General features: G+C 40.2%; 2 protein-coding genes across 7 annotated transcripts in view; one reads left to right on the top strand and one right to left on the bottom strand.

Annotated features, from left to right (window-relative positions):
* LOC139553982 (uncharacterized) overlaps window positions 1-11,073 on the top strand; it is a 70,930-nt gene extending 59,857 nt beyond the window's left edge. For 3 of the 5 annotated variants that reach the window (XM_071366820.1, XM_071366823.1, XM_071366822.1), the window contains 2 exons: window positions 9,392-9,486; window positions 9,627-11,073. In XM_071366820.1, the coding sequence (XP_071222921.1) occupies window positions 9,392-9,486; window positions 9,627-9,735 (204 nt within the window). In that variant the 3' untranslated portion in view covers window positions 9,736-11,073. Of the gene's footprint in view, window positions 1-9,391; window positions 9,487-9,604 lie in introns of all 5 variants that reach the window. The other 2 variants (XM_071366821.1, XM_071366824.1) reach the window with 2 other exon arrangements.
* Window positions 11,074-16,226: 5,153 nt separating this feature from the next.
* The window catches only part of sos2 (son of sevenless homolog 2 (Drosophila)), a 118,086-nt gene continuing 107,847 nt past the window's right edge, over window positions 16,227-26,465 (bottom strand). For both annotated transcript variants that reach the window (XM_071366818.1, XM_071366819.1), the window contains exons 17-23: window positions 25,836-25,953; window positions 23,837-24,009; window positions 22,576-22,692; window positions 22,051-22,312; window positions 19,554-19,595; window positions 18,962-19,065; window positions 16,227-17,226 (exon numbers count right to left, since the gene is read on the bottom strand). In XM_071366818.1, the coding sequence (XP_071222919.1) occupies window positions 16,717-17,226; window positions 18,962-19,065; window positions 19,554-19,595; window positions 22,051-22,312; window positions 22,576-22,692; window positions 23,837-24,009; window positions 25,836-25,953 (1,326 nt within the window). In that variant the 3' untranslated portion in view covers window positions 16,227-16,716. The remainder of the gene's footprint in view (window positions 17,227-18,961; window positions 19,066-19,553; window positions 19,596-22,050; window positions 22,313-22,575; window positions 22,693-23,836; window positions 24,010-25,835; window positions 25,954-26,465) is intronic.

Raw genomic sequence — 26,465 nt, 5'->3', positions numbered from 1 at the left:
TTATATCAATATATACAGTACCATTATATCAATATATACAGTACCATTATATCTATGTATACAGTACCATTATATCAATATATACAGTACCATTATATCTATGTATACAGTACCATTATATCAATATATACAGTACCATTATATCAATATATACAGTACCATTATATCAATATATACAGTACCATTATATCAATAAATAGAGTACCAGTATATCAATATATACATATATACAGTACCATTATATCAATATATACAGTACCATTATATCAATATATACAGTACCATTATCAATACAGTACCATTATATCTATGTATACAGTACCATTATATCAATATATACAGTACCATTATATCAATATATACAGTACCGTTATATCAATATATACAGTACCATTATATCTATGTATACAGTACCATTATATCAATATATTCAGTACCGTTATATCAATATATCAATATATACAGTACCATTATATCAATATATTAGTATATTCAGTACCATTATATCAATATATTCACTACCATTATATCAATATATCAATATATTCAGTACCGTTATATCAATATATTCAGTGCCATTATATCAATATATTCACTACCATTATATCAATATATCAATATATTCAGTACCGTTATATCAATATATTCAGTACCATTATATCAATATATTCACTACCATTATATCAATATATACAGTACCATTATATCAATATATACAGTACCATTATATCAATATATACAGTACCATTATATCAATATATTCACTACCATTATATCAATATATACAGTACCATTATATCAATATATTCACTACCATTATATCAATATATCAATATATTCAGTACCGTTATATCAATATATTCAGTACCATTATATCAATATATTCACTACCATTATATCAATATATACAGTACCATTATATCAATATATTCACTACCATTATATCAATATATTCACTACCATTATATCAATATATCAATATATTCAGTACCGTTATATCAATATATTCAGTACCATTATATCAATATATTCACTACCATTATATCAATATATCAATATATTCAGTACCATTATATCAATATATTCACTACCATTATATCAATATATACAGTACCATTATATCAATATATACAGTACCATTATATCAATATATTCACTACCATTATATCAATATATCCAGTACCATTATATCAATATATTCACTACCATTATATCAATATATTCAGTACCATTATATCAATATATTCACTACCATTATATCAATATATACAGTACCATTATATCAATATATACAGTACCATTATATCAATATATTCACTACCATTATATCAATATATTCACTACCATTATATCAATATATACAGTACCATTATATCAATATATTCACTACCATTATATCAATATATCAATATATTCAGTACCGTTATATCAATATATTCAGTACCATTATATCAATATATTCACTACCATTATATCAATATATCAATATATTCAGTACCGTTATATCAATATATTCAGTACCATTATATCAATATATTCACTACCATTATATCAATATATACAGTACCATTATATCAATATATACAGTACCATTATATCAATATATACAGTACCATTATATCAATATATTCACTACCATTATATCAATATATACAGTACCATTATATCAATATATTCACTACCATTATATCAATATATTCACTACCATTATATCAATATATACAGTACCATTATATCAATATATTCACTACCATTATATCAATATATTCACTACCATTATATCAATATATCAATATATTCAGTACCGTTATATCAATATATTCAGTACCATTATATCAATATATTCACTACCATTATATCAATATATCAATATATTCAGTACCATTATATCAATATATTCACTACCATTATATCAATATATACAGTACCATTATATCAATATATACAGTACCATTATATCAATATATTCACTACCATTATATCAATATATACAGTACCATTATATCAATATATTCACTACCATTATATCAATATATTCAGTACCATTATATCAATATATTCACTACCATTATATCAATATATACAGTACCATTATATCAATATATACAGTACCATTATATCAATATATACAGTACCATTATATCAATATATTCACTACCATTATATCAATATATACAGTACCATTATATCAATATATTCACTACCATTATATCAATATATTCACTACCATTATATCAATATATACAGTACCATTATATCAATATATTCACTACCATTATATCAATATATTCACTACCATTATATCAATATATCAATATATTCAGTACCGTTATATCAATATATTCAGTACCATTATATCAATATATTCACTACCATTATATCAATATATCAATATATTCAGTACCATTATATCAATATATTCACTACCATTATATCAATATATACAGTACCATTATATCAATATATACAGTACCATTATATCAATATATTCACTACCATTATATCAATATATACAGTACCATTATATCAATATATTCACTACCATTATATCAATATATTCACTACCATTATATCAATATATACAGTACCATTATATCAATATATTCACTACCATTATATCAATATATTCACTACCATTATATCAATATATACAGTACCATTATATCAATATATTCACTACCATTATATCAATATATCAATATATTCAGTACCGTTATATCAATATATTCAGTACCATTATATCAATATATTCACTACCATTATATCAATATATCAATATATTCAGTACCGTTATATCAATATATTCAGTACCGTTATATCAATATATTCAGTACCATTATATCAATATATTCACTACCATTATATCAATATATACAGTACCATTATATCAATATATTCAGTACCATTATATCAATATATTCAGTACCATTATATCAATATATTCAGTACCATTATATCAATATATACAGTACCATTATATCAATATATTCACTACCATTATATCAATATATACAGTACTATTATATCAATATATTCACTACCATTATATCAATATATACAGTACCATTATATCAATATATTCACTACCATTATATCAATATATTCAGTACCATTATATCAATATATTCAGTACCATTATATCAATATATCAATATATTCAGTACCATTATATCAATATATACAGTACCATTATATCAATATATTCAGTACCATTATATCAATATATTCAGTACCATTATATCAATATATTCACTACCATTATATCAATATATACAGTACTATTATATCAATATATACAGTACCATTATATCAATATATTCAGTACCATTATATCAATATATTCAGTACCATTATATCAATATATACATATATACAGTACCATTATATCAATATATCAATATATTCAGTACCGTTATATCAATATATACAGTACCGTTATATCAATATATACATATATACAGTACCATTATATACATATATACAGTACCATTATATCAATATATACATATATACAGTACCATTATATCAATATATCAATATATCAATATATTCAGTACCGTTATCAATATATACAGTACCATTATATCAATATATACAGTACCATTATATCAATATATACAGTACCGTTATATCAATATATACAGTACTATTATATCAATATATACAGTACCATTATATCAATATATTCAGTACCATTATATCAATATATCAATATATTCATTACGATTATATCAATATATACATATATACAGTACCATTATATCAATATATACAGTACCATTATATCAATATATTCAGTACCGTTATATCAATATATACAGTACCATTATATCAATATATACAGTACCATTATATCAATATATACAGTACAATTATATCAGTATATTCAGTACCATTATATCAATATATCAATATATACAGTACCATTATATCAATATATTCAGTACCATTATATCAATATATCAATATATTCAGTACCATTATATTCAGTACCATTATATCAATATATCAATATATATAGTACCATTATATCAATATATTCAGTACCGTTATATCAATATATACAGTACCGTTATATCAATATATACAGTACCGTTATATCAATATATACAGTACCGTTATATCAATATATACATATATACAGTACCATTATATCAATATATACAGTACCGTTATATCAATATATACAGTACCGTTATATCAATATATACAGTACCGTTATATCAATATATACAGTTCCGTTATATCAATATATTCAGTACCGTTATATCAATATATACAGTACCGTTATATCAATATATTCAGTACCGTTATATCAATATATTCAGTACCGTTATATCAATATATCAATATATACAGTACCATTATATCAATATATACAGTACAATTATATCAGTATATTCAGTACCAATATATCAATATATACAGTACCATTATATCAATATATACAGTACCATTATATCAATATATACAGTACCATTATATCAATATATACATATTTACAGTACCATTATATCAATATATACATATATACAGTACCATTATATCAATATATACAGTACCATTATATCAATATATACAGTACCATTATATCAATATATACAGTACCATTATATCTATGTATACAGTACCATTATATCAATATATACAGTACCATTATATCTATGTATACAGTACCATTATATCAATATATACAGTACCATTATATCAATATATACAGTACCATTATATCAATATATACAGTACCATTATATCAATAAATAGAGTACCAGTATATCAATATATACATATATACAGTACCATTATATCAATATATACAGTACCATTATATCAATATATACAGTACCATTATCAATACAGTACCATTATATCTATGTATACAGTACCATTATATCAATATATACAGTACCATTATATCAATATATACAGTACCGTTATATCAATATATACAGTACCATTATATCTATGTATACAGTACCATTATATCAATATATTCAGTACCGTTATATCAATATATCAATATATACAGTACCATTATATCAATATATTAGTATATTCAGTACCATTATATCAATATATACGGTACCAGTCAAAAGTTAAAACACAACTACTCATTCAATGGTTTTTCTTTATTTTTAGTATTTTCTACATTGTAGAATAATAGTGAAGACATCAAAACTATGAAATAACACATATGGAATCATGTAGTAACCAAAAAAGTGTTAAACAAATCAAACTATTTTTTAAATCTGAGATTCTTCAAAGTAGCAAACCTTTGCCTTGATGACAGCTTTGCACACTCTTGGCATTCTCTCAACCAGCTTCATGAGGTAGTCACCTGGAATGCATTTCAATTAACAGGCGTGCCTTGTTAAAAGTTAATTTGGGGAATTGTTTTCCTTCTTAATGCGTTTTAGCCAATCAGTTGTGTTGTGACAAGGTAGGGGTGGTATACAGAAGATAACCCTATTTGGTAAAAGACCAAGTCCATATTATGGCAAGAACAGCTCAAATAAGCAAGGAGAAACGACAGTCCATCATCATTTAAGACGAAGGTCAGTCAATACAGAACATTTCAAGAACTTTGAAAGTTTCTTCAAGTGCAGTCGCAAAAACACGAAGCGCTTTGAAACTGGCTCTCATGAGGACCGCCACAGGAAAGGAAGACCCAGAGTTACCTCTGCTGCAGAGGATACGTTAATTAGAGGTAACTGCACCTCAGATTGCAGCCCAAATAAATGCTTCACAGAGTTCAAGTAACAGACACATCTCAACATCAACTGTTTAGAGGAGACTGCATGAATCAGGCATTCATGGTCAAATTGCTGCAAAGAAACCACTACTAAAGGACACCAATAAGAAGAAGAGACTTGCTTGGGTCAAGAAACACGAGCAATAGACATTAGACCAGTGAACATCTGTTCTTTGGTCTGGAGTCCAAATGTGAGATTCTTGGTTCCAACCGTGGTGTCTTCGTGAGACGCAGAGTAGTTGAATGGATGATCTCTGCATGTGTGGTTCCCACCATGAAGCATGGAGGAGGTGGTGTTATGGTGTGGGGGTGCTTTGCTGGTGACACTGTCTGTGATTTATTTCGAATTGAAGGCACACTTAACCAGCATGGCTACCACCGCATTCTGCAGCGATACGCCATCCCATCTGGTTTGCGCTTAGTGGGACTATCATTTGTTTTTCAACAGGACAATGACCCAACACACCTCCAGGCTGTGTAAGGGCTATTTGACCAAGAAGGACAGTGATGGAGTGCTGCATCAGATGACCTGGCCTCCACAATCACCCGACATCAACCCAACTGAGATGGTTTGGGATGAGTTGGACCGCGGAGTGAAGGAACAGCAGCCAACAAGTGCTCAGTATATGTGGGAACTCCTTCAAGACTGTTGGAAAAGCATTCCAGGTGAAGCAGGTTGAGAGAATTACAATAATGTACAAAGCTGTCATCAAGGCAAAGGGTGGCTACTTGTCTTGTCATTGCAAAAAGAATAGGGACCAGGCTAGGATCTGGCCATGACAGTTATGATCTCTGCTACAATGTTCTCTACAGTATCTACAGTGAGGGAAAAAAGTATTTGATCCCCTGCTGATTTTGTACGTTTGCCCACTGACAAAGAAATGATCAGTCTATAATTTTAATGGTAGGTTTATTTGAACAGTGAGAGACAGAATATCAACAAAAAAATCCAGAAAAACGCATGTCAAAAATGTTATGAATTGATTTGCATTTTAATGAGGGAAATAAGTATTTGACCCCTCTGCAAAACATGACTTAGTACTTGGTGGCAAAACCCTTGTTGGCAATCACAGAGGTCAGACGTTTCTTGTAGTTGGCCACCAGGTTTGCACACATCTCAGGAGGGATTTTGTCCCACTCCTCTTTGCAGATCTTCTTCAAGTCATTAAGGTTTCTAGGCTGACGTTTGGCAACTCGAACCTTCAGCTCCCTCCACAGATTTTCTATGGGATTAAGATCTGGAGACTGGCTAGGCCACTCCAGGACCTTAATGTGCTTCTTCTTGAGCCACTCCTTTGTTGCCTTGGCCGTGTGTTTTGGGTCATTGTCATGCTGGAATACCCATCCACGACCCATTTTCAATACCCTGGCTGAGGGTTTGACGGTACATTTGACGGTACATGGCCCCGTCCATCGTCCCTTTGATGCGGTGAAGTTGTCCTGTCCCTTTAGCAGAAAAACACCCCCAAAGCATAATGTTTCCACCTCCATGTTTGACGGTGGGGATGGTTTCTTGGGGTCATAGGCAGCATTCCTCCTCCTCCAAACACGGCAAGTTGGGTTGATGCCAAAGAACTCCATGTTGGTCTCATCTGACCACAACACGTTCACCCAGTTGTCCTCTGAATCATTCAGATGTTCATTGGCAAACTTCAGACGGGCATGTATATGTGCTTTCTTGAGCAGGGGGACCTTGCGGGCGCTGCAGGATTTCAGTCCTTCACGGCATAGTGTGTTACCAATTGTTTTCTTGATGACTATGGTCCCAGCTGCCTTGAGATCATTGACAAGATCCTCCTGTGTAGTTCTGGGCTGATTCCTCACCGTTCTCATGATCATTGCAACTCCACGAGGTGAGATCTTGCATGGAGCCCCAGGCTGAGGGAGATTGACAGTTCTTTTGTGTTTCTTCCATTTGCGAATAATCACAGAAACTGTTGTCACCTTCTCACCAAGCTGCTTGGCGATGGTCTTGTAGCCCATTCCAGCCTTGTGTAGGTCTACAATCTTGTCCCTGACATCCTTGGAGAGCTCTTTGGTCTTGGCCATGGTGGAGAGTTTGGAATCTGATTGATTGATTGCTTCTGTGGACAGGTATCTTTTATACAGGTAAGAAACTGAGATTAGGAGCACTCCTTTTAAGAGTGTGCTCCTAATCTCCGTTCGTTACCTGTATGAAAGACACCTGGGAGCCAGAAATCTTTTTGATTGAGAAGGGGTCAAATACTTATTTCCCTCATTAAAATGCAAATCAATTTATAACATTTTTGACATGCATTTTTCTGGATATTTTTGTTGTTATTCTGTCTCTCACTGTTCAAATAAACCTACCATTAAAATTATAGACTGATAATTTCTTTGTCAGTGGGCAAACGTACAAAATCAGCAGGGGATCAAATACTTTTTTCCCTCACTGTACATCTAATCTTATTCCCTTATCACGGAGTGAACTAGGGAGACATCTAATCCTGTTCCCTTATCACGGTGTGAACTAGGGAGACATCTAATCCTGTTCCCTTGTCACGGTGTGAACTAGGAAGATATCTAATCCTGTTCCCTTATCATGGTGTGAACTGGAGAGACATCTAATCCTGTTCCCTTGTCACGGTGTGAACTGGAGAGATATCTAATCCTGTTCCCTTATCACGGTGTGAACTGGAGAGACATCTAATCCTGTTCCCTTATCACGGTGTGAACTAGGGAGACATCTAATCCTGTTCCCTTATCACGGTGTGAACTACGGAGATATCTAATCCTGTTCCCTTATCACGGTGTGAACTGTAGACATCTAATCCTGTTCCCTTATCATGGTGTGAACTGGAGAGACATCTAATCCTGTTCCCTTGTCACGGTGTGAACTGGAGAGATATCTAATCCTGTTCCCTTGTCACGGTGTGAACTGGAGAGATATCTAATCCTGTTCCCTTATCACGGTGTGAACTGGAGAGATATCTAATCCTGTTCCCTTGTCACGGTGTGAACTGGAGAGATATCTAATCCTGTTCCCTTATCACGGTGTGAACTGGAGAGATATCTAATCCTGTTCCCTTGTCACGGTGTGAACTGGAGAGATATCTAATCCTGTTCCCTTATCACGGTGTGAACTGGAGAGATATCTAATCCTGTTCCCTTATCACGGTGTGAACTGGAGAGATATCTAATCCTGTTCCCTTATCACGGTGTGAACTGGAGAGATATCTAATCCTGTTCCCTTGTCACGGTGTGAACTGGAGAGATATCTAATCCTGTTCCCTTGTCACGGTGTGAACTGGAGAGATATCTAATCCTGTTCCCTTATCACGGTGTGAACTGGAGAGATATCTAATCCTGTTCCCTTGTCACGGTGTGAACTGGAGAGATATCTAATCCTGTTCCCTTGTCACGGTGTGAACTGGAGAGACATCTAATCCTGTTCCCTTGTCACGGTGTGAACTGGAGAGATATCTAATCCTGTTCCCTTGTCACGGTGTGAACTGGAGAGACATCTAATCCTGTTCCCTTGTCACGGTGTGAACTGGAGAGATATCTAATCCTGTTCCCTTGTCACGGTGTGAACTGGAGAGATATCTAATCCTGTTCCCTTATCACTGTGTGAACTGTAGACATCTAATCCTGTTCCCTTATCACGGTGTGAACTAGGGAGACGCAGCCCCCGTAAAGGAGAATACACCACAAGGCTTCAGACCGGTTCAAGCCACTGAGAGGCAGACATTTCCTAACTTCAAAAAGCTACGGTAAGGAATACTGGTTCCTTTTACAGTATAATACTGGTTCCTTTTACAGTATAATACTGGTTCCTTTTACAGTATAATACAGGTTAAAAGAAGGGTCTAATTCCCTGTCTCATTCCAGTCTCATTCCCCCCGTCTTCTAGGTTCCAAACCCAGCCGAGAGTTGGCCACGTCCAGGCAGGAGCCATGGGGGGTGTTGCGGTGTGGGATGAGAGCGAGGAAGACAGTGAGGGGCCCTGCAGCACTGTATGAGAGAGGGAGACTGTCTGTGAGACCAACCTAGAAGTCTGCAGCACTGTATGAGAGAGGGAGACTGTCTGTGAGACCAACCTAGAAGTCTGCAGCACTGTATGAGAGAGGGAGACTGTCTGTGAGACCAACCTAGAAGTCTGCAGCACTATTTGAGAGATCAACCCGACAAAGACTACAGCACTGTGTGTGTGAGAGGGATAATCTAAGAGACCAGTCCAACAGTCTGCAGCACCGTGTGAGATATAGACCATCTGAAAGACTGTTTGACAGACTAACCCAGAGGTCTACAGCACTGTGGGACACCATCCGAGCAATCAGAACAGCAACACAAATCTCTTGCATGCTGGCTACTTGATTAGCATTTATGGTCTGTCACGAGATCAACCCAGAGGACCAACAGCACTGTGTGAGAGAGACCATCATTTGAGAGACCAACCCATGAGGTCTGCAGTACTGTGTGTGAGAGAGAGAGAGAGAGAGAGATACTCTGTACTGTGTGAGAGAGAGATAGAGAGAGACTTTGTACTGTGTGTGTGTGTGTGTGTGAGAGAGACTTTGTACTGTGTGTGTGAGAGAGAGAGATACTCTGTACTGTGTGAGAGAGAGAAAGAGGGAGACTTTGTACTGTGTGTGTGAGAGAGAAAGAGAGAGAAAAAAAATACTGTACTGTGTGAGCGAGAAATTTTGTACTGCATGTGTGAGAGAGAGAGAGAATTTGTACTGTGTGTGTGAGAGAGAGACTGTACTGTGTGAGAGAGAGACTGTACTGTGTGTGAGAAACTGTACTGTGTGAAAGAGAGAATTTGTACTGTGTGTGTGAGAGAGAGACTGTACTGTGTGTGAGAGATAATACTGATCACAGACAGTCTAAGGTCTGCAACAAAAACAATAACAATGGTGGTGAGGCAGCCAGTGGCACCGTTTCCCCCCCACTGCAGATTCCATCTTTAAGGTCTGCACTGCAGCATCATCAGAAAGATTGACCAGCCTGCATGACTAGCATTACACACTAGACATCCCTGTAACAGTGCTACCGTACAAGGGCCCCTAAAGAGAAATAGATACGAAATATCCTGCAACAAGAAGAACACTTGAAAAATCAGAAGCGATTTCAACTCATCCCAGATCAGTCGCTCTGACCAACACAGAGGTCCTGAATTTAAAAAAAAGACTCTGGACATTCAGGAGAAATGAAGAGACACCTGTGTCCCAAATGGCGCCCAATTCTCTGTTTACAGGAAAATGTAATAACACATTCTAACGTCACATTTCATCACATAGTTGAATAAAGTTCAGCGTTTGAGGATTTCCACACATGGGGAAATTTTTATAAACACATTTCATGGAAATCTACGTTATTTTGGCATACATGAAAGGAGACGTGATCAGAATCTTTTACTTAAAAAAAAATTAATCTGTCTGTTAGAGCGTTGGGCCAGTAACCCGAAAGGTTGCTGGATCGAATCCCCGAGCTGACAAGGTAAAAATCTGTCGTTCTGCCCCTGAGCAAGGCAGTTAACCCTACTGTTCCCCGTGGTGCTGAAAACGTGGATGTCGATTAAGCCAGCCTCCTCCGCACCTCTCTGATTCAGAGGGGTTGTGTTTAAATGCAGAAGACACACTTCAGTTGGACACATTCAGTTGTACAACTGACTAGGAATCCCCCTTTCCGCTGTCAAACAGATTAATAAAAACGATCTCGTCTTGACATGGGCCGAGGGGCAATAAAAAGGGAGAGACAGATTGTACAATATTAGGAGGAAATATATATTATAGGCTACTAAATCAACTTTCCAGGAGCACTTACTCACCCGATGATAAAGGTAGCATGAATATGCGTAGCCTAGCCTTCTCACCGATGATGGTCTCAAAATATGCTCGAGTTACTTTGAAAAACAGTTCCGTTCGTCGCTGTTGATATAGAAAATAGTAGCCTGTACGGACAGATTAAATCTTCTCTTTTCAGCAGTTGCTTTCCAAACGTATTTCCCCACAATTGTATTTTTGAAATTTGCGAAAGGCCTATTAGCTATTCACTGACAGAACAAAGAGATGTAGAATCCATAGAACGAAAGTGCCCATTAAAATCAGGCCCGGCAGCCATTTTGAGCGTACCAGTGAAAGGTTCCAAATCCCTTCTATGGATTATATTTCTATGGCCGCAACACAACAAGTCAATCGATACTTTACTTGGTGTACGCGCATTCAGACAGCCTAAAGACCGTGTTCTGTTTTTCTCACTCAGAAAAATGTCTTAATACAACAATTCCAACCTTGGTTTTAATAATTAGAGTATTAGCGTTTGAAAGTATTTTCAAAACCAGACCCCATCCTATCAAAAGGCATCATTAGTTAGGAGGCGGTACTACAAAGGAAGCAGACCTATCAGAAGGCATCATTAGTTAGGAAGCAGACCTATCAGAAGGCATCATTAGTTAGGAAGCAGACCTATCAGAAGGCATCATTAGTTAGGAGGAGGTACTACAAAGGAAGCAGACCTATCAGAAGGCATCATTAGTTAGGAGGAGGTACTACAAAGGAAGCAGACCTATCAGAAGGCATCATTAGTTAGGAGGCGGTACTACAAAGGAAGCAGACCTATCAGAAGGCATCATTAGTTAGGAGGCGGTCCTACAAAGGAAGCAGACCTATCAGACGGCATCATTAGTTAGGAGGCGGTCCTACAAAGGAAGCAGACCTATCAGAAGGCATCATTAGTTAGGAGCCGGTACTACAAAGGAAGCAGACCTATCAGAAGGCATCATTAGTTAGGAGGCGGTCTTACAAAGGAAGCAGACCTATCAGAAGGCATCATTAGTTAGGAGCCGGTACTACAAAGGAAGCAGACCTATCAGAAGGCATCATTAGTTAGGAGGCGGTACTACAAAGGAAGCAGACCTATCAGAAGGCATCATTAGTTAGGAGGAGGTACTACAAAGGAAGCAGACCTATCAGAAGGCATCATTAGTTAGGAGGTACTACAAAGGAAGCAGACCTATCAGAAGGCATCATTAGTTAGGAGGCGGTACTTCTAAGTCACTAAGTGCTCTGCGTGATGTTTAACTGTACATTTACTTTGTCTACATCCCAAACGGCACACTATTCCCTACATAGTGCACTACTTTTTACCAGGACTCTAGGGGGCTCTGTTCAAAAGTAGTGCACTATGTAGGGAAGATGGTGCCATATTTTCATTATTTTACACTGGCTTGGAGGAGAAGAGAAATTAACCCGAGTCCCACATCTGTTTGTACTGTATTGCCAACTCCTACGGTCATCCTCACACGTGTCACGACAACATACGTACAGTACAATGCCATAATAACCCGTGACTTGTGGTCAGTGATGTTAGTGGGAGAATAAAAATAGGTGGGAAAACTCTGATCGCCTGTTGTGACGGAAAAAGTAACACTGACAATAATGGAGTGAATTTTTCTGTAAAACTGTGAGTAAACTGTGGGTAAAACTGTTAGGCAGCAAAAAAGGAACGTAAAAGTGCATTTCCCTCCACTACCACCAGCGGTGTGACAACATAACAGTTGGCAAGACAACAGCATAACAGTTGGCAAGACAACAGCATAACAGTTGGCAAGACAACAGCATAACAGTTGGCAAGACAACACAAGTACATCTGGAACTCAGCGTAGGGATACACGTCTTTCTTCCGTTTAACTCCCAGGGTCGCCATTCTAGGTCTGCTGGGCGGAGATTGTAAACTAAAAGTAGACGACACAATGACCCGTTTTATCTGACTGTAGCAACATTGGATTGATAGGCAACGTTTGACCAAAGGGGTGCAGTGGAGGGTAAATATATATAAAATATAATACAACGATAATGAGAAATCACTTTATACAAATTATTTAGTTAGTGTATACATGTTATATGCACAGTATCCACAAACCTTTGTAGTGTACATATTTTTGATCTAAGCATTTACATAGCCAACCGTATTTATTTATCGTATCAGTTGTTTTTAATAGCATTTAAAGACACCTTTTCGCTTACTCTGTAAAGAAAACGAAATAAAAAAGGCACATCTGAGCATGATGCATGTTATTTCACTATTTTAAAATGAAATGGCATTTTTGAGAGGAGAGAGAGAAGGACAGTTGACACCTGGTTAATAGAGTCTAGATATCTGAAACAGCCACTTGTTCCCAGTTTGTCCACTCGGGGAGCTGTTTGTCCCCTTATCCACTAGGGGCGCTGTGGAGCAGTCCCCAGTTTGTCCACTCGGGGAGCTGTTTGTCCTCCTATCCACTAGGGGCGCTGTGGAGCAGTCCCCAGTTTGTCCACTCGGGGAGCTGTTTGTTCTCCTATCCACTAGGGGCGCTGTGGAGCAGTCCCCAGTTTGTCCACTCGGGGAGCTGTTTGTTCTCCTATCCACTAGGGGCGCTGTGGAGCAGTCCCCAGTTTGTCCACTAGAGGAGCTGTTTGTCCATTTGTTCCAGGCTTTTGGTGGGGTTGATGCGTATGAGGCGTCCAGTGCTGAATTTCCATACCGACACTGCAGGCTGGTACAGTACTGGGGATGATGGTAGAAGAGCTGCAGATAGTGTTGGACAGACAGACAGCAGCACAAACCTTTAGGGGCACTTAGTTTGGGTTAAGACATTATCTTGGCTTTTCAGCTAGCCGTGGCTGCCAGTCTGTTCTTGCCAACACCATATGGAATTGTCATGACAAATGGCCATAAGAGAACAGAGTAGGCCAAACAGATCTGGGACCAGGCTAGCTTTAAAAAAGGAGCATGCTAGTAGATACCCATAGACTTCCAGTCATTGCGCTAACGCTAGTTAGCATTGGCTCACGAAACTACCTCTAACCTCCTTCACGCTGGACAACAGAGATGTAAAAATGGTATACACAAGTTCATCTGACTCTGGGGAAGTACACTGGGGATAAAACCCCAAAGTATCCCTTTAAGGAGCTGGAGAAAGAAACGTCTGGCTGCTATAGTTACCACCTCCCTGGCCAGAGAAAGAGATATCTCAATGTTGATGCCAATCATCCTACTCTTCTTCCTAGATCTGGGCTTTGTCCAGACATAACAGATAGATAGAGGACTCATTTATATCAGTGCCATTATAGCGTCTGTGACAGCATGGGCAGCTCCATAGAGATAGATAGAGAACTCATTTATATCTGTGACAAAATGGGCAGCTCCATAGAGATAGATAGAGAACTCATTTATATCTGTGACAGCATGGGCAGCTCCATAGAGATAGATAGAGAACTCATTTATATCAGTGCCATTATAGCGTCTGTGACAGCATGGGCAGCTCCATAGAGATAGATAGAGAACTCATTTATATCTGTGACAAAATGGGCAGCTCCATAGAGATAGATAGAGAACTAATTTATATCAGTGCCATTATAGCGTCTGTGGCAGCATGGGCAGCTCCATAGAGATAGATAGAGGACTAATTTATATCAGTGCCATTATAACGTCTGTGACAGCATGGGTAGTGCCATTGAGGCTACAACTCACAGGAATCCCCACCCAGTTGACTACCTTGACTACTTTAAAATGGCGGAAGCACGGTGGAAGCCCTCAATGGCGCTGCCCATGCTAATATAGCCTTTTGGCCACTAGAGGCCTCTATCGTTTTCTATAGTCCAGACACAGACAGACTTCTCCATCATATGACTGATGAGGGTAGACAACGCTGCCCTGCCCCAGCTAAATGTGCAAGTGGATCCTACCCTACACTCTCCGTCAATCGGTCCTCCCATCCGTCTGTCTCTCTCCCTCATTCTGAATGGCTCCCTGCCTCAGGTTATAGGTTAGAGGTCAGTGCTGTGGGATTAAAGGCTAACATCTGAAGTAGAGGCTGTAGCTACGACCAGGGAGGGGGGTTTATTCATTAGTCGCACACCGTAGCAAATCGCTTTCAGTCAGTTCTGAATGAATGAAATATAATTTTCATCTTATTTTTAGTTTGTCTTATCATTCCTCAACAAAAAAAACTATGTATCCCTTAGTTATCCCCCTGCATCAAATACAAACTTTGGCTACTAAGTTAGAGTTTAGTAGAGAACAACAGAACACAATGGGAAGAGTTGAGAGGCCTCAGGATTCTGAAAACACTCTGCTCATGCTTGCTCCAGACAGAACTAAGAGCAATTGATAAGTTTGATCATTAAAAGAGCAGCGAGGTCCGAATAAGTCCAGTGACTGTCAGTCTGTCAAGTCTGCGAGCCACAGGACAGGACAGGACTGACTCCTGGGTGGAGTGGGTGAATGCTGTTCCTAGCACTACAGTGTGCCAATGGAACAACGGAACCACAAGAGTATGGGGGTTACCACACTGGACCAGGACAGGCTGGAGAGCCCAGGGGGGGGAAAACATCAAAATACTTGTCAGGGTAGGAGGAGGGTAACTGCCAGAGCATATCTTACTATCCTGTCCACTCTAGCACAGAGTGGGATGTCTGTACCAAGAAAGAAACACAATGACATGTGATGTGTACAGGTATGTGACACACACACACACACACACACACACACACACACACACACACACACACACACACACACACACACACACACACACACACACACACACACACACACACACACACACACACACACACACACACACACAGAGGAGGAGTTTGAATCAGTGTCTTGAGGCTACTTGTTCATTGGCTGGCACACTGTGGTGTAATTTTCTATTGGCATGAAGGCGGAGCTACTGATTCCTGAGAGGCGTTGGCAGGAGATGAGTTGGGCGGGGTTTGGAGTGTGGTTGGAAACTAAGTCTTCTTTACGATCAGTAGCTTTAAAAATCATGATTCGTTTGTTTGTTTTTATCCGCTCCAGGTCATCAGGTCATAGTTCATAGTCTGATGCAGTTCATTAGTTCATAGTTTAATGTAGGACATAGTTTGTTTGTAGTTTGTATTGTGTGGAGCAACTCAAAGGCTTCCATGTTGACAACAAAAACAATAACAACAAAAGAAGCAGAAGGCTCCTCATTGGCTAGTGTCCGTGTTCTCCACCAATGAGAGGCTCTGTAACGGGGGCGGCAACAGCTCCCTCTTGTAGGTCTTTGGGGGGAGTTTGGGGAGCTGGGGGGAGGAGTTGGAGTTGTGGCGAGGGGGCACAGGGGGCGCCATGATGGGCAGCGGGAGCGGGCAGAGACTGTTCTGACTAGCGCTGAGGGGGCAGCTCCGTCGGGGGACGCGGGGAGAGGGGGTGCCCGGGGGCGTGCCGGGGGACGACGGGGAGCTGCCAAAGTCCCAGTGGAAGCGTCCGACAGGGGAGGGTTGAAGGTTCAGGGGGTAGTTGATGAAGATCTCTGGGGGTCTCTGGGGGATAGGTGGAGGGGTGTCTGGCTGGGGGTCCCGGGGAGGTGGTGGTGGGGGGCTGGAGAGGGGGCCGTCGCTGGGGCCATTGTAGACCGGGGCGCGGGGCTGGATCCTGGGGAGAGGAGGGGGCAGCCTGGGGGGGATGGCTGGAGGACTGTCAGACCTGGAACTCAACTAGAACACACGGTGGTCACAGTTAGATACACCAACAAAGAAACGTATTTCTGAATTAAAACACAAAACAGGATTCAAACAGTCATTGTTGATAAGCAGTCAGACTAAAAACTCACAGAGAAACATATTTCAAGAAGAATTCAACATCAATATTTCACAACAATAAACGGCGTACTGTACACCGTGTTACCAAGAGCATCCTATTTCACAAGAACACAAACTTGAAATGCAACAAGCACTAAGGAGGATATTGTATGCACGTGAGTGTCAGGGTTTCCTCTAGCTGGTAATAGCCGGCTTTTAGACCCCCAAAAATTAGAAAAGCAGATAAATAAATTGTCAAAGAGGGGGAAAAAATGATCCAATTGCAAAATAATGAGCTACTTTTTGTATTTCTCAACTGGTAAATTGAAGCGCGCTTCCCATTCGCCATTCAAGGCAGCTAGGCTGGCTTCAGCGAATCACACACCACTTCGCTATGAGCTGGTGACAGTAGGCATTTTTAAAACATATACTTAATTGTTTGAAACCTGAACATTTTACTTCATATTATAAGGGGATGTCTTACCTTGCTTATAAATAAAATAGCCTATGCAAAAAAAATAAACCAAACGTGCAGGAAATTATTTTAAATGCAGGAAATTATTCCATATGACTTTTCTCTCATTTTCGGTTACTAGTACAACGCTCTAACCACTAGGCTACGCTGCCGCCCAAATGACAAGGTAGCCTCCACTGATGACACTGACAAACAGATCAATAAAAAACGACTGTGCCATTGAAATATAAAGGCCTACGAGAAGGTGAAGACACTCATAGAATATGACGTCCATCTAACCTGGAGGAGGAAATTATTATTTCAAAACCAAGTCACACTGACCCAATGATAAAGACAGTGACTATGCACATTCCCCCGGGGGAGATGACCGATGTTCTACACTGGCACCAATAACACTTTCAACCCAATTAAGTTAAGATTTGTGATAACTAAAAAGACAGATTGGAGACTTTTCATTGTCTTCTTTTTACAGCAATAGCTATTTGTTTTCCCAAACAGTTTTTTTTTTTTTTTACACAATTGTATTTTTAAATATTGCGATATGCCTGGCTGGGTCTCTCTGCTTTTCACTGACAGTCGCAACTTAACCATCATCTATTCGGTAAATTTGCTGCGCCCGCTGCCCAAATTGCGGGCCCTTCTTGGGTTTCCGAGTGGTGCAGCGGTCTAAGGCACTGCATCTCAGTGCTAGAGGCGTCACTACAGACCCTGGTTCGATTCCAGCTTTTTTTTTTTGGTGGCCAAATCATGCTTTCTGGTATAGTAGCCTATTTTGAATGATTTTACTTATTTCTGTACAGACAAGATTAAGCCAATTAGGCTATATCATTTTGGAAATGTCATTAAAAATGTACTTTAGGGAAAATCTTCTCCAAGCCTTATGGACACGCGCCACCCATCCATTCTAACACTTTGAAATGACTCATGGGAATCCGGTTAGAATGACGCACGTCGGTTGCATCCGTGTTCCATGTTCCGTTAAGATAAATGACCATAATCTAGACGTGATTTCTGTCATTCTGAGCACTGTGGGAGAACTCCCATATCAGGGTTATGCACCCAATGCATACTGGTCCAGGAACATTTCTCAAATGTCTGGTAAATTAAAATTCTGCCGTTCAAATGTCCAGTGCCATATTTTCCGAACAGAAACCGTGGTGTGTGTGTGTGTGTTACCTTGGCCTCAGAGAAAGCATCCTTCCTACGCGGGGGAAGTGGAGGAGGTTTGAGTAAGTTCTCTCCTAGCTGGTGAAGGCTTCCACAGGATACTGACTGGACCTCTACACATAGCAGGGTACAAGAGATCAATCAATCAATCAAATGTATTTATACATAGCAGGGTACAAGAGTTCAATCAATCAAATGTATTTATAAAGCTCTTAACACCAGCAGTTGTCATACAGTAGACTGAGGGGGGACTCGACACGGCGGGACTCGACACAGCAGGGGGGGACTCGACACAGCAGGGGGGGACTCGACACAGCAGGGGGGGACTCGACACAGCAGGGGGGGACTCGACACAGCAGGGGGGGACTTGACACAGCAGGGGGAATGACCATAGGAGTGGGCAAGACAGCACAAACAGATCTGGGACCAGGCTACTTGTCAATGAGACACAGGCACATATAAACACACAAAGCCCAGTCTACCAGCATCCTCCATGGGAGGGCCGAGGTTCTCGTTCATCAAGCTAAGGAGCTCTGTTTCCTAACACCAGACAGACAGGACAGGACCAGACACCACATCATGCAGAGCATCAGGAACTCACTTGAGGGTGGGAGGAGAACATTAGCAAATATGGAGTTTCCACCTGTAAAATGAAGACAGATGTTGAAATACATATGTTCACAGTGTTTATCCCCAGATATACTGTTCACAGTGTTTATCACCAGATATACTGTTCACAGTGTTTATCCCCAGATATACTGTTCACAGTGTTTATCCCCAGATATACTGTTCACAGTGTTTATCCCCAGATATACTGTTCACAGTGTTTATCCCCAGATATACTGTTCACAGTGTTTATCACCAGATATACTGTTCACAGTGTTTATCCCCAGATATACTGTTCACAGTGTTTATCCCCAGATATACTGTTCACAGTGTTTATCCCCAGATATACTGTTCACAGTGTTTATCACCAGATATACTGTTCACAGTGTTTATCCCCAGATATACTGTTCACAGTGTTTATCCCCAGATATACTGTTCACAGTGTTTATCCCCAGATATACTGTTCACAGTGTTTATCCCCAGATATACTGTTCACAGTGTTTATCCCCAGATATACTGTTCACAGTGTTTATCCCCAGATATACTGTTCACAGTGTTTATCCCCAGATATACTGTTCACAGTGTTTATCCCCAGATATACTGTTCACAGTGTTTATCCCCAGATATACTGTTCACAGTGTTTATCCCCAGATATACTGTTCACAGTGTTTATCCCCAGATATACTGTTCACAGTGTTTATCCCCAGATATACTGTTCACAGTGTTTATCACCAGATATACTGTTCACAGTGTTTATCACCAGATATACTGTTCACAGTGTTTATCACCAGATATACTGTTCACAGTGTTTATCCCCAGATATACTGTTCACAGTGTTTATCCCCAGATATACTGTTCACAGTGTTTATCCCCAGATATACTGTTCACAGTGTTTATCCCCAGATATACTGTTCACAGTGTTTATCACCAGATATACTGTTCACAGTGTTTATCCCCAGATATACAGTTCACAGTGTTTATCCCCAGATATACTGTTCACAGTGTTTATCCCCAGATATACTGTTCACAGTGTTTATCCCCAGATATACTGTTCACAGTGTTTATTGTTTATCCCCAGATATACTGTTCACAGTGTTTATCCCCAGATATACTGTTCACAGTGTTTATCCCCAGATATACTGTTCACAGTGTTTATCACCAGATATACTGTTCACAGTGTTTATCCCCAGATATACTGTTCACAGTGTTTATCCCCAGATATACTGTTCACAGTGTTTATCCCCAGATATACTGTTCACAGTGTTTATCCCCAGATATACTGTTCACAGTGTTTATCCCCAGATATACTGTTCACAGTGTTTATCCCCAGATATACTGTTCACAGTGTTTATCCCCAGATATACTGTTCACAGTGTTTATCCCCAGATATACTGTTCACAGTGTTTATCCCCAGATATACTGTTCACGGTGTTTATCCCCAGATATACTGTTCACAGTGTTTATCACCAGATATACTGTTCACAGTGTTTATCCCCAGATATACTGTTCACAGTGTTTATCACCAGATATACTGTTCACAGTGTTTATCACCAGATATACTGTTCACAGTGTTTATCCCCAGATATACTGTTCACAGTGTTTATCACCAGATATACTGTTCACAGTGTTTATCCCCAGATATACTGTTCACAGTGTTTATCCCCAGATATACTGTTCACAGTGTTTATTGTTTATCCCCAGATATACTGTTCACAGTGTTTATCCCCAGATATACTGTTCACAGTGTTTATCACCAGATATACTGTTCACAGTGTTTATCCCCAGATATACTGTTCACAGTGTTTATCCCCAGATATACTGTTCACAGTGTTTATCACCAGATATACTGTTCACGGTGTTTATCCCCAGATATACTGTTCACAGTGTTTATCCCCAGATATACTGTTTCACAGTGTTTATCACCAGATATACTGTTCACAGTGTTTATCCCCAGATATACTGTTCACAGTGTTTATCCCCAGATATACTGTTTCACAGTGTTTATCACCAGATATACTGTTCACAGTGTTTATTGTTTATCCCCAGATATACTGTTCACAGTGTTTATCCCCAGATATACTGTTCACAGTGTTTATCACCAGATATACTGTTCACAGTGTTTATCCCCAGATATACTGTTCACAGTGTTTATCCCCAGATATACTGTTCACAGTGTTTATCACCAGATATACTGTTCACGGTGTTTATCCCCAGATATACTGTTCACAGTGTTTATCCCCAGATATACTGTTTCACAGTGTTTATCACCAGATATACTGTTCACAGTGTTTATCCCCAGATATACTGTTCACAGTGTTAATCACCAGATATACTGTTCACAGTGTTTATCACCAGATATACTGTTCACAGTGTTTCACCAGCGATAAGTGTGTGCATGTGTGTGCCTGTGTGTATTTATGTACAACTATGTGTGTGTGTGCACTTGAACATTGGTGTGTGTGTGTGTGTGTCTCTATGTGCCCCATCCTCACCGTAGGAGTTGCAGAGGTCTTGCTCCATGAAGACAGAGATGAGGTCTGAGGTGGCAGACTGCGGGGGGGTAGGGGTGTTGGGTGAGGTGGGGACCGAGGCTATGGAAGAGGTCTCATGCTCTGTCTCAGCGATGCTCCTGAAGGTGATCTTGTGGGGGGGCTCTCTCTCCAGGGGTACGGGGTGGCCCTTCAGGGTCCCTGACGTAGAGGTACGCACCGGCCGGATCCCCGGGGACTTCAAGGGGTACAGGGTCTTCCTGGGCTGGAGGAGAGGGTAAAAGAGGAGGGTTTGAGGACCTGGTAACTGTTTAACACTTTGTTAAAAGACAGATGAATTCACGAAAAAGTATTTTCTGCACAGGAACTGGAGTTTAGGGTGAGGCTTTTGATTCCATGTCAATTCAGGAAGTAATCTGAAATTCCAATTTAAAAAGATTTCTCATTGCTTTTCATCTTCCTGCTCAATTTTGTTTGTGATATAGAACTGATCACCCTGAGGGGACGATACATATAAATCAATCTTACGAATCGTGGCGGCTGCTTGCAGTTGCGAGGCTCAATCTCCTGAGACTTGTTGAACAGATAGTCCGAGAACTCCTTCTCACCCAGACTGCCCATCGGGTTCAGGTTCTCAAAAAACCTCTGGGACAAAAAACACAAGACACAACGAAGGCCATCAGATGAATAATACTCCTTAGAGTGGATAATGGCAAGGAGAACACTGTCATTCTGGTGCAGGAGAGAGGCCGAGATAAAAGGGAGGAGGGAGAGGAAGAGGGAGAGGAAGAGGGATAGGAGGGGAAGAGAGATGGAGATGGAAAGTAAATAGGGGTTTATGAATACACGGACAGACCAACCGACAGACAGACTGATTGGCCTACCTTGGTGTTCCTGCTGGACCTTGGTGTCCTGCTGGACCTTGAGACAGTAAGGCTGGTTTGATTGGCCTACCTTGGTGTACTGCTGGACCTTGAGACAGTAAGGCTGGTTGATTGGCCTACCTTGGTGTACTGCTGGACCTTGAGACAGTAAGGCTGGTTTGATTGGCCTACCTTGGTATCCTGCTGGACCTTGAGATCCTGCTGGACCTTGAGACAGTAAGGCTGGTTGATTGGCCTACCTTGGTATCCTGCTGCACCTTGAGACAGTAAGGCTAGTTGATTGGCCTACCTTTGTGTACTGCTGGACCTTGAGACAGTAAGGCTAGTTGATTGGCCTACCTTGGTATCCTGCTGGACCTTGAGACAGTAAGGCTGGTTTTGATTGGCCTACCTTGGTATCCTGCTGGACCTTGAGACAGTAAGGCTAGTTGATTGGCCTACCTTGGTGTACTGCTGGACCTTGAGACAGTAAGGCTAGTTGATTGGCCTACCTTGGTATCCTGCTGGACCTTGAGACAGTAAAGCTGGCTGATTGGCCTACCTTGAGATCCTGCTGGACCTTGAGATCCTGCTGGACCTTGAGACAGTACGGCTGGTTCTGGTTGGCCTACCTTGATGTCCTGCTGGACCTTGAGACAGTAAGGCTGGTTCTGGTTGGCCTACCTTGATGTCCTGCTGGACCTTGAGACAGTAAGGCTGGTTCTGGTTGGCCTACCTTGATGTCCTGCTGGACCTTGAGACAGTAAGGCTGGTTTTGATTGGCCTACCTTGGTGTCCTGCTGGACCTTGAGACAGTAAGGCTGGCTGATTGGCCTACCTTGATGTCCTGCTGGACCTTGAGATCCTGCTGGACCTTGAGATCCTGCTGGACCTTGAGACAGTAAGGCTGGTTTTGATTGATCTACCTTGATGTCCTGCTGGACCTTGAGACAGTAAGGCTGGTTCTGGTACTGCTGTATCTCTCCTGTGATTTCTGCTACTTTCCTCCTCTTACTGAAGTTTATCAGCTCTTTGCCGTGTCTCTTCAGGAAGTCGGGGTTCCCTTCCTCTGTCTTCAGGATGTTGGTCAAGTAGATACCTGTGGACAGGGAGGAGAGCGACATGGTATAGAAGTAGTCCTAGCTAAATACATCACTCAGTCAACCTAATAGGTCCAATGGCTCAGTGGGTTGGGAGCATTGTGCTAGCACCAACAGGGTTGAGGGCTTCCATTCCTGCATAGGCCACATACAGTGGGGAGAACAAGTATTTGATACACTGACGATTTTGCAGGTTTTCCTACTTACAAAGCATGTAGAGGTCTGTAATTTTTATCATAGGTACACTTCAACTGTGAGAGACGGAATCTAAAACAAAAATCCAGAAAATCACATTGTATGATTTTTAAGTAATTCATTTGCATTTTATTGCATGACATAAGTATTTGATACATCAGAAAAGCAGAACTGAATATTTGGTACAGAAACCTTAGTTTGCAATTACAGAGATCATACGTTTCCTGTAGTTCTTGACCAGGTTTGCACACACTGCAGCAGGGATTTTGGCCCACTCCTCCATACAGACCTTCTCCAGATCCTTCAGGTTTCGGGGCTGTCGCTGGGCAAACTTTCGGCTCCCTCCAAAGATTTTCTATTGGGTTCAGGTCTGGAGACTGGCTAGGCCACTCCAGGACCTTGAGATGCTTCTTACGGAGCCACTCCTTAGTTGCCCTGGCTGTGTGTTTCGGGTCGTTGTCATGCTGGAAGACCCAGCCACGACCCATCTTCAATGCTCTTACTGAGGGAAGGAGGTTGTTGGTCAAGATCTCGCGATACATGGCCCCATCCATCCTCCCTTCAATACGGTGCAGTCGTCCTGTCCCCTTTGCAGAAAAGCATCCCCAAAGAATGATGTTTCCACCTCCATGCTTCACGGTTGGGATGGTGTTCTTGGGGTTGTACTCATCCTTCTATTCCTCCAAACACGGCGAGTGGAGTTTAGAGCAAAAAGCTCTATTTTTGTCTCATCAGACCACATGACCTTCTCCCATTCCTCCTCTGGATCATCCAGATGGTCATTGGCAAACTTCAGACGGGCCTGGACATGCGCTGGCTTGAGCAGGGGGACCTTGCGTGCGCTGCAGGATTTTAATCCATGACGGCGTAGTGTGTTACTAATGGTTTTCTTTGAGACTGTGGTCCCAGCTCTCTTCAGGTCATTGACCAGGTCCTGCCGTGTAGTTCTGGGCTGATCCCTCACATTCCTCATGATCATTGATGCCCCACGAGGTGAGATCTTGCATGGAGCCCCAGACCGAGGGTGATTGACCGTCATCTTGAACTTCTTCCATTTTCTAATAATTGTGCCAACAGTTGTTGCCTTCTCACCAAGCTGCTTGGCTATTGTCCTGTAGCCCATCCCAGCCTTGTACAGGTCTACAATTTATCCCTGATGTCCTTACACAGCTCTCTGGTCTTGGCCATTGTGGAGAGGTTGGAGTCTGTTTGATTGAGTGTGTGGACAGGTGTCTTTTATACAGGTAACGAGTTCAAACAGGTGCAGTTAATACAGGTAATGAGTGGAGAACAGGAGGGCTTCTTAAAGAAAAACTAACAGGTCTGTGAGAGCCGGAATTCTTACTGGTTGGTAGGTGATCAAATACTTATGTCATGCAATAAAATGCAAATTAATTACTTAAAAATCATACAATGTGATTTTCTGGATTTTTGTTTTAGATTCCGTCTCTCACAGTTGAAGTGTACCTATGATAAAAATGACAGACCTCTACATGCTTTGTAAGTAGGAAAACCTGCAAAATCGGCAGTGTATCAAATACTTGTTCTCCCCACTGTATATACTGAATCGATGTGTCACAAGTCAATGTAGACAGTTCTGTAAGTTTGTTTTCTGTCCGGAAGGTCTTACCAAAGAAAGGCACACAGGGCGGGTTAATGGACTTGAGCTTGGCCAGGTACTTCTTGAAATGGTCCTGGCTCAGTTCCACTGCTTCCTCTAGGATCCGCTTTTTCCTTTCGGGGACCGCCTGAAAGAAAATAACAATATGGACATCTCTCATTAACTTGCTGCTCAGTAAAATCATAGAAATAGCGCATATAGAACAGATCTGCCACTTATCGGACTTGTTTTCAATGCGAATGACAGATCTATAAAATGATTTCTATGTGAATTTCGTCAGGTCGCCCACAAAGCTACATACTGGACCTTGCTGCTCAGTAAAATCTCTGGTCTTAGTGCGCAACAAGTAATATAATAATAATAATAATAATAATAATATATACCATTTAGCAGATGCTTTTATCCAAAGCGACTAACAGTCAAGCTGGCACACATTTGAAGTATGGGTAGCCCCAGCAGGAATTGAACCCATGACCCTTGGCGTTGCAAGCGCCTTAGACCGCTGCGCCACTCGCAATGCCTACTTGTCATACATTTTAGCAAATACATAAATTTTTGATACTTAAATATATTTAAAACCAAGTACTTTTAGACTATTAAAAGGTATCTTTACTTTTACTCAAGTATGACAATTGGGTA

This window comes from Salvelinus alpinus, chromosome 25 (assembly GCF_045679555.1).
Source record: "Salvelinus alpinus chromosome 25, SLU_Salpinus.1, whole genome shotgun sequence".
Classification (NCBI taxonomy): Eukaryota; Metazoa; Chordata; class Actinopteri; order Salmoniformes; family Salmonidae; genus Salvelinus; species Salvelinus alpinus.
Note: the sequence above shows the minus strand (reverse complement) of the source record. Positions and strands in the feature narration are given on the sequence as shown.